This window comes from Ochotona princeps, chromosome 16 (genome assembly GCF_030435755.1).
Source record: "Ochotona princeps isolate mOchPri1 chromosome 16, mOchPri1.hap1, whole genome shotgun sequence".
NCBI lineage: Eukaryota > Metazoa > Chordata > Mammalia > Lagomorpha > Ochotonidae > Ochotona > Ochotona princeps.
In genome coordinates, this window is record NC_080847.1 from 11,062,734 (window position 1) to 11,075,722 (window position 12,989).

Consider the following 12,989-nt stretch of genomic DNA (forward strand, 5'->3'; position numbering starts at 1 on the left):
AGCAACGGCCGCTGCTGAGCCAATCTGAAGCCAGGAACCAGGAACTTCCTCCAGGTCTCCCACACGGGTGCAGGGTCCCAAGGCATTGGGTCGTCCTCGACTGCTTTCCCAGGCCACAAGCAGGGAGCTGGCTGGGAAGTGGAGCTGGCGGGATTAGAACTGGTGCCCATATGGGATCCCGGGGCGTTCAAGGCGAGGACCTTAACCATTATGCTATCGCACTGGGTCCAAGAAAAAAATGTAAAAAAAAATGAATAAAGCAATATTTTATGGAGTTGCTTTTAACCCAATTGAACAGCATTTGGGCTACAGAAATGCAGATGTCTGATTAAAATATATTGATTTTTCTCATAGGCACATTTGAACTAATAACTGGACTGTAAAAGTGTGAGAAGCATTGTGACGGAGGATGGCTTGTGTCCATCTACATGTCGCTGTGCCCACTCTGATTTCTTGCAGACAGCAATCAGAGAGGACACAGCAAATCCATTTTCTGATTTCAGGTTGGAGAGCTTTGAAGCAACAGGGAGATGTCCACACAGGAAGGGGAGCATGACCCTGAGGAGGAAGTGCTTTTGACAAGTGGCTTGAGAAAATTCCGGGAGAGGATTTTCAGTGCTGAAAGCCCGCCAGAGCAGAGCCACAGATCAACAGCACCCTTCCCGCCCGCCCTGGTCTTTCCCAGCTGGGGGATTCTGGGAAACACGCTGGCAAGTGCATAGGCTGGTGAAGCAGCCAGAGTTCTTCTGGGTTTGTTACAGAATGCCCGGGCAGAGCCAGTGTGAAGCAAGAGTTCAGCTCTTAGCAGGGGTGTTGTTTGTGGTTTTATTACTGGAACTTCCTGATGACCTTAATAAAGCCAAAGTTGCATCCACACAGGAATTACAAATGAAGGAGGGGCGGGGTGAGGGCAGGCAGCATAAAAGGCTCAGCGGCTGCCTCCACAGCACTGCCCTTCCAGAGGCCAGCCAAGCCAAGCCAGGATGAGGTGAGCCCACAGTCGGAACCCTCTTCCCTTGTTCTTTATTTCATCCTTCTTTGTATTCATTGGTATAGAAGCAGCCTACGGGAGAGCAGCAAAAATCTAACAATGAGACAGGGCAAACAGGCGACTCCATAGCGAATTAAAGAGCTCTCTGTGTCAAGTTTTCGCCTTTCCTTGCATCCATAAAAGACAGTGCTTTCGAACTTGCTTTTCTTGGGAGATCACAAACTTCTCATCTTTAGAAGGAGTGCCAGCTGCTCCAACAGCAGGTTTCCTGGAATCTTAAATTTACTTATTAGTATTTTCTTCTTCTTTTTTTAATGTGTAATAAGATCAATAGTGATGTTTGACACAATTAGGGCACTGGGAACTTCATTAAAATAAACAGACTTTTTCCAATCATTAGAGTAGCATGAGTAGGAGCTTAACATAACCTCAAAATCCTTGAATAATCATCTCCTGTTGGTGAGATGGTTTGCTGGGCAGTGTGACCTGGGTATTGACGCCCAGGTTGCCTGCATTTTATCAACTATGTGCCCATGCAACTTGGGGGCATTGCCAGTGCCTGAAGAAGTTCTTTTTGCTGGGGAGCTCCTATCCTGTTCTTCTCCAAGTGTAGGTAACCACTGAAAGCCAGAGGCAGAAGCTACCTACCCTACTGGTCCCTCTCTGCAGCTAATCCATAGTTCCTAGCAGCACGCAGCCTGCTGCAAGCTGTGTGTGCTCAGAAGCTGCTGAAGTCTAAGTGGACGGGTGGGGCAACTTCTTGATCCTGGCATGTCCATGCCTCTATTTTTCTTCTGGATGCGGTGTGTGTGTGTGTGTGTGTGTGTGTGGTGTGGTATGTGCAGTGTGGGATGGAGCACGGTTTCTATGTGTGTGGTGTGTGTGTTATGGGGTGTGTGGCATGTGTGTGTGTTGTGAAGCAGGGAGATCAGCCTCCCACTCCGCCCTGTCTCCTCTGCAGAGCTTTGGGAGCCGTCATCACCCTCCTGCTGTGGGGACAGCTCTTGGCAGCGAATGTTGGCAATGAGGTCACGGATACTGCAGGTAGGCCTTTGGTCCTGGGGACGGCGCTTGGTGTTCCCAGCACCAATGCACCCCACTTTCACACAGCCTAATTTGTACTTTGTGGGTAGACCCATTTGTTCTTCTTCCCATTGTAACTGCTGGGCTTCTGGCACCATAAGGAACGCCAGATGTTGCCAGCGATGAGGAGAGTCCTTCCCTTGGCTCCCGAGTGGGGTGCACGGAGGACTCCTCTATCATGGGCTCTGTAAGTCGTGTCTGAGCAGCTTCTTCTGTTTCTTTGCAGACGACAGCTGCCCAAAGCCCCCCAGCATTGCAAATGGCTACGTGGAACACTTGGTTCGCTATCGGTGTAATGAAAACTACAGGCTGCGCACTGCAGGAGACGGTAAGACCCAAGCAGGCGCCTCTGGGCCCCACACATGTCCCCGCCTGGCACTGCCGAAATGGATGGGGCTGGGGTGACTGGCCAGGAAGCTCACATGCTCTCCTTGGAGCCAGGAGATTTAGATCCTAATAAGGTTTTATCATCATGGAATGGCCCTTTCAAACAACTTTCTTCAGCCTGAAGTTCTCTCTTTCATTAAGGGGAGGCAATGCAAGGCAGCCTTTCTGTCTTGGAGGAAGAGCTGCCTCTAAAAAAGGTGTAGAAAGAGGACAGGTGGTGATGGAAGACGACCATCTCCTGGAGACTGTTCCATTCCTGCCACAATTCCAAGCACTTAATAATTATCTCAAGCTCACTGGGCTCCCACTCATTCTGCCAATGAGGAGGATTTGTTAGCCTGAGAGGAGCAGAGTGGGGATTTGAACTCTAACCTCGCCTGCCCTGCCTCCCCACGACCACCGTGACCATGGTCCATCCATCTTGCTGAGCTTCAGTGATGCCCCCAGCACTCCCCTTCCTGCTCCTTCTCTCTTCCTCTTTATTCTTTAGTTGTTCTCTTAAAATACATTCTCACGTGCACACCAGGCCGAGACTTGATTTCTCTTTTGTTTCCTTCCTTGCACTTCAGGAGTGTACACCTTGAACCATGAGAAGCAGTGGGTGAACAGTGCCATTGGAGAGCAGCTTCCTGAATGTGAAGCAGGTAGGTGCTCCAGTTGAAATGTCCCTCAAGGCAAGTCCTCTTTGTGGGGCTTCCTTTGAGCCCCCGAGAGCCCAAAGTCACGGTGGGGTCCAGCTAGTCCTCAGCAGTGCTCACTGCTCCCAGGTACAGCTCGCTGAGGGCCTTTGTTTAGCTGGGCCTGAAGTGCAATGGCTGAATCCACTGGAGTGTTTCCAGATTAGGGAGGTGACGTTTATTCAGGCTGCCTGCCCAGAGAGCTCTGAGCCAAGACCAAAGAACAGCAGTCCTTAATCCCTGGGCATGTGGAGCAGGCTGGAGATGGGCTGCACTTTCAGCTTGGGAGGCTCACAAGAGCTACTGCTCTCTCCTTTTCTGTCTTGAAAGAAGAGCATTTTGAGTATCATCCTCTGCTTTCTTTTTTAAATTTATTTTTATTGGAAAGGCAGATTTACAGAGGAGAGATAGACAGAAAGATCTTCCACCCTCTGAGTCACGCCCCAAATGGCCGTGTCTTATGGTCAGATGTGAGCCGATCTGAAACCAGGAGCCAGGAGCTTCTTCCAGGTCTGCCATGTTGGTGCTGGGTCCCAAAGCTTTGGGTTATCCTCCACTACTATTCCAGGCACATTAACAGGGAGCTGGATTGGAAGTGGAGCAGCTGGGACTTGAACTGACACCCTTTCAGGATTCCAGTGCTTGCAGGAGTAGGATTAGTCTGCCAGCCCCCTCATCTGCTCTTACTGGTGTGGGACAGCCAACTGTCTTGTACTAACTGTAACATCCATATGCCAGTGCTGTTATGATCCCTCCTTATCTAGAGATAATGGATTATCACAAATCCTAGTCCTGCCCATGAGGTTTCAGGAGTTGTGGAAACTGTTTTGGCGTGATAAACCATTTCAGTGTACAAGTACACACAATTCCTTTGACAGAGTTAAAAAATCTGTATTACATATGCCATTCGTGAGTTAGAGAAGCAGGAAGAAGAATCCTGCTTTGCGAATGTAAACAATGAAAACAAAAACCCATAAATTCAAATCAGCAAATGTTGGATATGAGGTGAGCAAGTGGTAAGGGAGAAGCCTTTGAATGTATCGTGTTCTGAAACATCAGGCAATGGTTATTCAGACAGCAGCCACAGCCAGCACGTGTGCCCATCTTTCCTACAATGGGAAACCGCCCCACTTCTGCTCACATGTTGCCTGCTCTCATTGACAGTCTGTGGAAAGCCCAAGAACCCCGTGGATCAGGTGCAGCGGATCATTGGCGGATCTCTGGATGCCAAAGGCAGCTTCCCCTGGCAGGCTAAGATGGTGTCCCGCCACAACCTCATCACAGGGGCCACGCTCATCAGTGAACGGTGGTTGCTGACCACAGCTAAAAACCTTTTCCTAAATCACACCGAGAGTGCAACTGCTGAAGATATTGCCCCTACTTTAACCCTGTATTTGGGCAGGGGGCAGCAGGTGGAAATTGAGAAGGTAGTTCTCCATCCTAACTACTCCACGGTAGACATCGGGCTCATTAAACTCAAACACAAGGTACCCATTAGTGCAAGAGTGATGCCCATTTGCCTACCTTCAAAGGATTACGCAGAAGTGGGGCGTGTGGGTTACGTGTCTGGCTGGGGGCGCAAAGTCAACTTCAGATTCACTGACCACCTGAGGTATGTCATGCTGCCTGTGGCTGATCAGGACAAATGTGTCCAGCACTACGAAAACAGCACAGTGCCTCAGGAGAAGAGTCCAAAGAGCCCTGTGGGGGTGCAGCCCATCCTCAACGAACACACCTTCTGTGCTGGCATGTCCAAGTACCAGGAAGACACCTGCTACGGCGATGCCGGCAGCGCCTTTGCCATTCGCGACCTGGAAGACGACACCTGGTATGCTGCAGGGATCCTGAGCTTCGATAAGAGCTGCGCTGTTGCTGAGTACGGTGTGTACGTGAAGGTGTCCACCATTCTGGACTGGATTCACAGAACCGTGGCCGACAACTAATGCAAGGCAGCTGGGAAGCCCTTGGCTGAGAGCAGGATTTTATCCTGGAGAGGGAGTGGTGGGTAGGAGCAGAAAGGACCAGGGGCTGAAGCTGCTGGCTGCCAGCCCTGCACTGCTGGGTCAATCAATAAACAGCTTTTACATAATTTTTGATTTGTTTGTTTTTAGAACTGGACCTATTTCTGTTGTTGTCTCGTTCATGGTAATGGGCAGCCAAGTGGTATAGCGATTACTGGGCATGTGGCAGGAAACAATCAACCAGAAACACCAAAGGTGAAACACACTGCTCTTACTTGGGGACCACACTCACTGAGTGGCTGCTGAATGCCAATGCTCAGAGGTGTGACTGTTCATCATGTTTTACAGACATGGAAATGGAGGCTCCAAGAAGTTATTGGATTGTTCAAGGTTACAGCAGTAGTGAAGCTGTCTGAATACCAATTCTTGAGCCATTTTTACTTGCTGGCTTAAAAAAAAAAATTGAGGGATGGTGGGGAACAGGGAGAGGAGTCAGGATAAGTGGCTTTCACTGTTGGTTCACTTCCCACATGACAAGGGGCTGGGCCTGGCCAAAGCTGGGGCCTAGGAACTCAATTTAGGTTTCCCACATGGGTGGCTGGAAGTCAATTGCCTGAGCCATTGTAAGAGAACTGGATTTCCGCCTGCTTGGCCTGTGTGGGAGGTCATAAGCACACAGCACACCATGTCCGAGGGAACCCGACAAAGGCCTTGACTGAGACCTCAGCCTGGCCTGACCACTGGTCATATAGCCAAGAGTGGTGGGTTGCATCCCAGTCTTCTCTGCTCTTGGATGAGCTGCGCTGGGACTTTCTTGATAAGCAACTCTGAGAAGTTGGTGTGGCCTACGTTGCCTGCCAGCCAGACATGGTGTATGTGACCTTCAGCTCACCCACAGCCACATGTGAACTTGACCTGCAGCATATCTGCCAACTATGTATGTTGTATGTGACCTGTGACTTAACTGGAGGGTCCACAGAGACAGACATGCCTTTTAGCCATTTATAGTGTCATTGCTGGATGGGAGGACTGTTGGAAGATGACCTTCTACCCTCCCCTTTCTTAGCCTATATAAGTTTATACTTCCTTTACAATAAACGGACAGGCTTGACCAGTCTGTCTCTGGTGGTGAGAAAACACCACTACCGCCTCATCGCCTCAGTGATTTTGGGGGCTGCTGGTCAGGAAATCCTTGATGCCATTACTGCTGGAAGCTGGAGACGGAAGCGGGAGCTGCATATTGAGCAGCTACTCCAGAGAGGAGTATGGCCATTCCAACTGGAGGCTTGGCTGCTAGGTCAGGTATCTGCCCAAACGGTTACCTTTCTGAAGCGGGTTAGAAGAAAGGGCGTAGGCCTGGTAAGGAACACGCTAACCCAAGTGGGACAGTGCGATTGTCCTTTTTCCGGAAAACAAAATGAGATGGTGTGAAGGCAGCATCTCTGCACTTGGCTGGGTCCAAACCCTAAGTGGCCGCTGTCTGTACTGGGTGCCGTGAGCTTTCTGGCTGACTTTTCTGCTCTCCCACAGGAGGGGCTTATACCAGAACCTAACATCTCCACCAGCAGTGACATTCTGGAACTCTGTAAAGGGTTTCAGGTCTTCTCCTCCAGAGCAGCTGTTTTTCCTACAGGGAGGAATCCCACCCACGTAGAGCAGGTCACCGACACTCCTCCCAACCCCCCAAGATAAAGGTCTTGCTGTGAAGAGGGTAACCAAAAGTTTCAGAGCCCCTGTACATGGAAAGCTCTTCTTTTGAAAAGGTTTATTTTTATTGGAAAGGCAGATTTACAGAGAGGAGAGACAAAGATCTTTCATCTACCAGTTCAAACCCAAGTGGCCACAACAAGCTGGAGCTGAGCCCATTTGAGCCAGGAGCTTCTTCTGGGTCTCCCACGCAGGTGCAGGGTCCCAAGGCTTTGGGCTGTCCTCTGCTGCTTTCCCAGGCCACAAGCAGGGAGCTGGATGGGGAGTGTAGCAGCCAGGGCATGAGCTGGCACCCGTATGCGATGTCAGCGCATGCAAGGCGAGGATTTAACCACCAGGTTACCATGTTGGGCCCTAGAAAGCTCTTCTAACTCAACTCCTTGCAATGAGACTCCGTTAATACTCATACTTACAAGAATTTTGTGGAAAAATGCTAGAAAGATGAATTTTGATGCAATTTCTTTGAAACTCATGGTTTTCTCTTAACACACTTTTTCCATGAGCTTTTTTGCAAGACCTGTGGTATATCTTCTTATGCCAAAAGTAATGACCTTTTTTTTTTTAAAGTATAAAATGCTACTGATGTTATGCCAGCACTGTAGTGCAGCCAGCAACCCAAAGGGGTGCAGGTCCTAGTCCTGACTGCTCCACTTCTGATCCAGCTTCCTGCTAATGCACTTGTGGAAGCAGTGGAGGATGCCTCAAGTCCTTGGGCCCTTGTACGTGTGTGGAGACGCTAAAATGCCACTCTTGGCCTCAGGGAGCCGTGACCCTGACGTCTGGGAGTCTATTCCCACTATTCCCAGCTAATCCTCTAGTAGACCACAATTGCAGTACATGGTAAACGCTCAAATTCTCACTCCTTGACAATTTAACACAAAAGTTTCAAAATGAGCCAATCAGAATTTTTAAAGTTTGTGTCAGAAGGGGTCCAAAATAAAACAAATTCGCTGGCTATCATACAAGCTTATTTATTCCAAGATAAACTGGTGACCAGGCCTGGAGAAAGGAGTGCTTACAGGACATGAGGAAAGCATGGGCGAGGGTGGGGGGCTGGCTGTATTTAAACAGGCACACAACTAACAGAGTAAGTATTTTTGCTCCTTTAGGAAATGATATTTCATTGTAATTGTGGTCAAATAAACGTGGCTGCACCCACAGTACCAGCCAATGTTTAGCAGTATTTCTGTCTCAGCCCAAGTGCTAAAGAGAAGCATTTATAGAGAGTCTAAACAGCTGCCCTGCAGAGCTGACGCCGTTACCTGACTGAGCTGGCAACAGCAGATATCAGGGCTCCAGCTCAGCATGACACCACTGCGCTCTTCAACGCACGGCTTGACATCTGATGGGCAAGTCAAATCTCTTCCTCACGGGCACTGAACTCAGCTCCGAAAGACTCCAGGAACACAGCACGGCCGGATCCAGGTGCCGCTCCGAGACGTGCCTTTCTCTTCAGTGCCGACAGCAGCTAACGTGCTAAATGTCTTGATAGAGAAGGTCATACTTGGGAATAGTCTTGGGATCAATAGGGCTTTGGACAATCAGTTTTCCCCTCATGGCTCCTCGATAGATGACTTCAATCAAGTCTATGAAGTCCTGCTTCGTTCTGAAGCTTCCCACAAACTTAGTGTGGTCTGGGGATCTAGGCAGCACAGGAGAGAAACAACTACTCTTAGAACTTTCAGTAAGCATTTGCTTAAGATTTTCAGGAGAAACAACACGAACAGTAGCTTGGCTAGTTTCTTCTTGGTGAGCAGACTCCCTAAACGGCCACAACAGCGAGGTGTGGGCCAGGTGAAGTCGGTCTCCCACGTGGGTGGTGGGCATCATCACCTGGAGCCTTTGCAGGGGCGCCAGCAGGCAGCTAAGCCAGAAGCAGAGAGCTGGGACTCAAGCAGTGTTCCAGTACGGGACGCTGGTGTCGCGAGCGGTGGCTTACCCCAAGCACACTTCACATGTTAAGCCTGACACTATTTTCCCCACTTGGTATGTAACCCCAGTGCTGTAGCCACTAGCAGAGAAACCCTGTCACGTGAAAAGGATTCTACATAAAAAATCTATTTGAACAACGTTTTAAACCATTATCAAGCAGAATTCCCAGAGTGCCGGATTGGGTGTAACTTGCCCACTTGCTGTTTAGTGGCACTGGATAAAGCTCACGGATAGTCATGGTCTCTAAAGTCACCCGTACTTATGAGTGACAGGAAACTAAACGCTGTTTTAAAAGTTGTTTTTTTTTTTTAACATCATTTGTTTATTTAAAGTCAGAGTTATATTTAACAAGTTTCAATTTGCTGGTTCACTCCCCAGTTGGTTGTAATGGCCCGGGCTGGGCCAGGCTGAAGCCAGGAGCCAGAAACTTCTTCCTATCTGCCATGTAGATGCAGGGGTCCAAGCACCCGGGCCACCCTCTGCTGCCTTCCCAGCCACGCAGGCAGAGCTGGATCAGACGTGGAACAGCCAGGGCACAGAACAGTACTTCTATGGGACGCTGGCTCCCCAGGCAGTGCTTTACTGGCCATGCCACAACACTGGCCCTTAAACATGTATCTTCATTGTGAAACATTTTCAGAAAAAAAAAAAGTGACCAGTGCGGCTCCAGAGACCGCCTTTTCGCATACATCCTTCCAAACTTCCCTTTCACAGTGAGAATCACACAAAGCAGTCCGGTGCTTTTTTTCATCAATCAATACATGCTTCTTTCAAACTCATTAAATCACATTTACAACATCACATGAAATTTCCTGAAAAGCAATTACTGAGTTCATACTTAAAGCACTTGTTAGGTATTTGATACATAGTATTTCAAACTGTCTTTTACAAAGGATGTGCCAGGCCTGTCCAGGTAGCTTAGCAGCTAAAATCCTCACCTTGCACATGCCAGGATCCCATATGGGTGCTGGTTCTAATCCTGGCAGTCCCGCTTCCCATCCAGCTCCCTGCTTGTGGCCTGGGAAGGCAGTGGAGGATGGCTCAAAGCCTTGGGACCCTGCACCCATGTGGGAGATCCAGAAGAAGCTCCTGGCTCCTGGCTTTGAATTGATGTAGTTTTGGCCGCTGCAGCCGCTCAGGAGTGAATAATCAGATGGAAGATCTTTCCCTGTGTCTCTCCTCCTCTTTGTATATCTGACGTTGCAATTAAAAAAAAAAAGATGTGCCAAATTCATACTTCTACCAGCTGTGGTCCAGGAGACCTGACAGATTGAAAACAGAGACTACACTATCCACACGTCAGCAGAGCAGGTGCACGGATGGAGATGAGGGGACACACTCTGTGCGAATGTTCTGGGTCAGGATGCTAATGGGAGGCTGACTTCTGAACACTTGGAGTGCAGAGGCAGGAAAGCAGTCCGCTGAATTCACTGGAAGGAATGTTACTTCCACCAGAGTCGCCCTCCAGTCCCAAAAGGTCAAGATTTCCCAAATGAAGTTCTTGGGAACCTTTTAAAAAAATTCTATGTTTAGCTAACAGAGTTGTTTCATGTTTCCTAACTTTGAGGAAAACGGTATTACGCTTTCCTACTTAAGCTGAAAATTTAAAATAGTCAGTTGTACCTGAAGCACTCTTATTCTGTACCAAAAATTTACATTAAAAATTAGGGACTGCATCAGTTGTGAGAACATTCTAGAAGGAGGCTCACAGAGCCAGTGTCACACGCAACCAGGCACAAAGCAACTCTGCAGATGGCCACAACTTTTAGCCATTCTAACTTACCCATAATCCACTTTCATATGCTGTCCATTGAAGAAAAATACTGTGGATGGAATATAGCTGATGTCAAAATACTGCGTATAGACTGGAGTTTTGTCCACATCCACCAGGTAGATAGCAGCCATTTTACTCAAGTCAGAAGAAGTCTTAGCAAGCTGCAAATGACAAGAGCAATGCAGGGCAGCATGAGAGGCAAACACTGTTTCTGAGGGCAAGTTTTTACTACAAGAATATTTCGTTTGAGAAAGTCCTGAGTTTAGAATCTAGAACCCTGTTCCCCGTCCTCCTCCACCTTGTCCCTTCCCCTGCCCGGCAGCCCCCACCCTGTCACTCACGGCAGGAGACTGTCCCTTCCAGTGTTCTCCCGCTCCACCCCTGCTCCTGTTCCTACCCTGCTGGAATAAACGACCTACTAAGCACCTTGCTGAACTGGGATTTTGGCTTGTGGTAAACTAATCGTGCAGAGGACTTGGCTGCGGGAATCAGCTGCACGTAACAACCTTTCTTATGTTCTTAGAAGACATCAGTGCCTTTCTTGAATCAAGACCCCTGCATATTTCCCTAATACTGCTAGAAACTTCCATCACAAAACACTCAGATCTTCACAGGCATGCACAATGGAAGACAGTTTGGCATCCTACTGCCAAGAAATATTTCACATTTTCATTGGGAGTTCATCTTTTTTCTGGAAGTGGAGATGCATATTGCATTGTGTCCTCACATCTGGATATGATAACCTCCATTACACAGTTACTATACATCCCTTTAAATCAAAAAGTCACAAAACAAAGTCAACAACAGGAGTCAAGGATGACCCAAGGCCTTGGGACCCTGAACATGTGCGGGAGACCTGGAAGAAGCTCTGGGCTCCTGGCTCCAGATTGGCTGAGCACCGGCCCCTGTGGCTGCTTGGGGAGTGAATCATTGGATGGGAGATCTTCCTCTGTCTGTCCTCCTCTGTGTGTATCTGACTTTCCAATAAAAATAAAATAAATCTTACAAAAAAAAAAAAATCTAGAATCTGTGTGGATACCACATTAGACATACAGAACCCTAACACCGGAGCCTGAATCATAGTTGGTAATTAAGAGGGTCATGGGTAAATTTAATTTCTCCCATCTCTGACTTTTTCATAAGTAGCCCTGCTCATTTTAAACAATTTTGAAATTTGTCATGCAGACCCTTTAATCTTTCCAAACTCTTTTATCCCAATCTTCCCAGACAAGACAATTACAGTAACAGCCAACACTTACAGGATACTTCCTATACACAAGTGTCCTAAGTGATCAACATTGTTAACTCATTTAATCCTTACAGCATCCTGAGGTCATGTGCACTGTAACAGTCCCTCGTCCCCCCACACTATGTTATGTGTGTGGAAGTGGAGGCCCAGGGAGCTGAGTGGATCCGTTCCAGGCCACACGGCTGTCAAGCAGGAGGGCTGGATCTGTGCATGCTCAGCCTGACTCCAACACCTACTCTCGCTGCTCTGAGACGTCCATGTTCCTATAGCTCGGAACATAACCTTCATGTCCTTTCTCCTCCAGGTTATCACACCCCTCACTGAGTTTTAACCATACTTGAACTTGATTCCCAGAGAGGATGGCAGCCACAGAAATGGTGCTCTCCCTGGGCCGAGGCGAGCACTAACCTCTGCTCTGCCCTGCACTGTGTCACCTCGCTCGTCGGAGTGGGCAGATGTGCTACGACACCAGAGACGATGAGCAGGCACAGACTGAGGGCAGCGTACCGGAGAAGGGGAACCACAGTTGGAGCAAACTGAGTTCAAGTCCCAGCCATGCAACCTAGTGGCTCTGTGCCTGGGGGAAGTTACTCGGCTTCCCGGGCATTTACTTCCCTTTACTGTTGTGGGCATCAAAACCGGCCGTGTTCACAGACATGGCTCTGCACTCCTGCTGTCTCGTCGTCTAGCCCGCAAGCGCAGCTGAGGCAGTGTAGGCCCACACGCAGGGTCCCTCAGCGCAGCCCCGGGCCCGCTGCTGGGGAAGCAAACAGAGAGATGCCCTCCCTGCCTGCTGCTTTCCCTGCATTCTGCAAGCACCTCTTCCTGGGAGCACTCACAGTGTCATCCAGCTGCAGGCAGACGGGATCATCGTCTCTCCCAAACCTGAGAACCAACACCTTCTCGGCAGTGCTTTTTATCGCCTGGTCCACTTCTTTTTTGCTAGACAGCTTGGGCAACAGGAAGCTCATCTTGAAACAAGCCCAGTGTTGCTCCTCACTGTCAATCCTGAAATAAACAGACAGTGTAGACTTGGTACACGAGTCCCAGTTTAAAACTTCACGCATGTGCCGAGCAACCCAGGAAGGCGTGCTGGCGAAAGCCTCCTTCTCCTTAGGGCCCCAACTGGGGCCAGACCCCAGGCCTTCTTCCCACCCCTGCCATGTGACTGCTTTCTTTACGTTCTCAAGTGCCTTTCAAGCTTTGCCACATACTTACCAGGGGATAC

The 12,989-nt window shown here is 49.0% G+C and overlaps 2 protein-coding genes across 4 annotated transcripts in view; one reads left to right on the forward strand and one right to left on the reverse strand.

Moving 5' to 3' along the window:
- The window catches only part of TXNL4B (thioredoxin like 4B), a 32,305-nt gene that overhangs the window by 17,027 nt on the left and 2,289 nt on the right, over positions 1-12,989 (reverse strand). For 2 of the 3 annotated variants that reach the window (XR_009246860.1, XM_058675082.1), the window contains exons 2-3: positions 12,601-12,769; positions 10,522-10,673 (exon numbers count right to left, since the gene is read on the reverse strand). Coding sequence is in view for 2 of the 3 variants with exons in the window: in XM_058675082.1 (XP_058531065.1) it covers positions 10,522-10,673; positions 12,601-12,732 (284 nt within the window). In the remaining variant the exon portion in view is untranslated. Of the gene's footprint in view, positions 1-7,761; positions 8,449-10,521; positions 10,674-12,600; positions 12,770-12,989 lie in introns of those variants that run through there. The other variant, XM_012926689.3, reaches the window with a different exon arrangement.
- Positions 888-5,227, forward strand: LOC101518379 (haptoglobin). The gene is made up of 5 exons (XM_004584183.3): positions 888-988; positions 1,953-2,035; positions 2,301-2,402; positions 3,031-3,105; positions 4,303-5,227. The coding sequence occupies exons 1-5, from the start codon at positions 984-986 to the stop codon at positions 5,079-5,081; spliced, it is 1,044 nt and encodes a 347-aa protein (XP_004584240.2). The 5' UTR covers positions 888-983; the 3' UTR covers positions 5,082-5,227.

Excerpts from the sequence above, each read along its gene's own strand:
- LOC101518379 (XM_004584183.3), top strand. Across the intron at positions 2,036-2,300 it reads TGAGGTCACGGATACTGCAG|ACGACAGCTGCCCAAAGCCC; the intron begins GTAGGCCTTTGG and ends GTTTCTTTGCAG. Across the intron at positions 2,403-3,030 it reads GCTGCGCACTGCAGGAGACG|GAGTGTACACCTTGAACCAT; the intron begins GTAAGACCCAAG and ends CTTGCACTTCAG.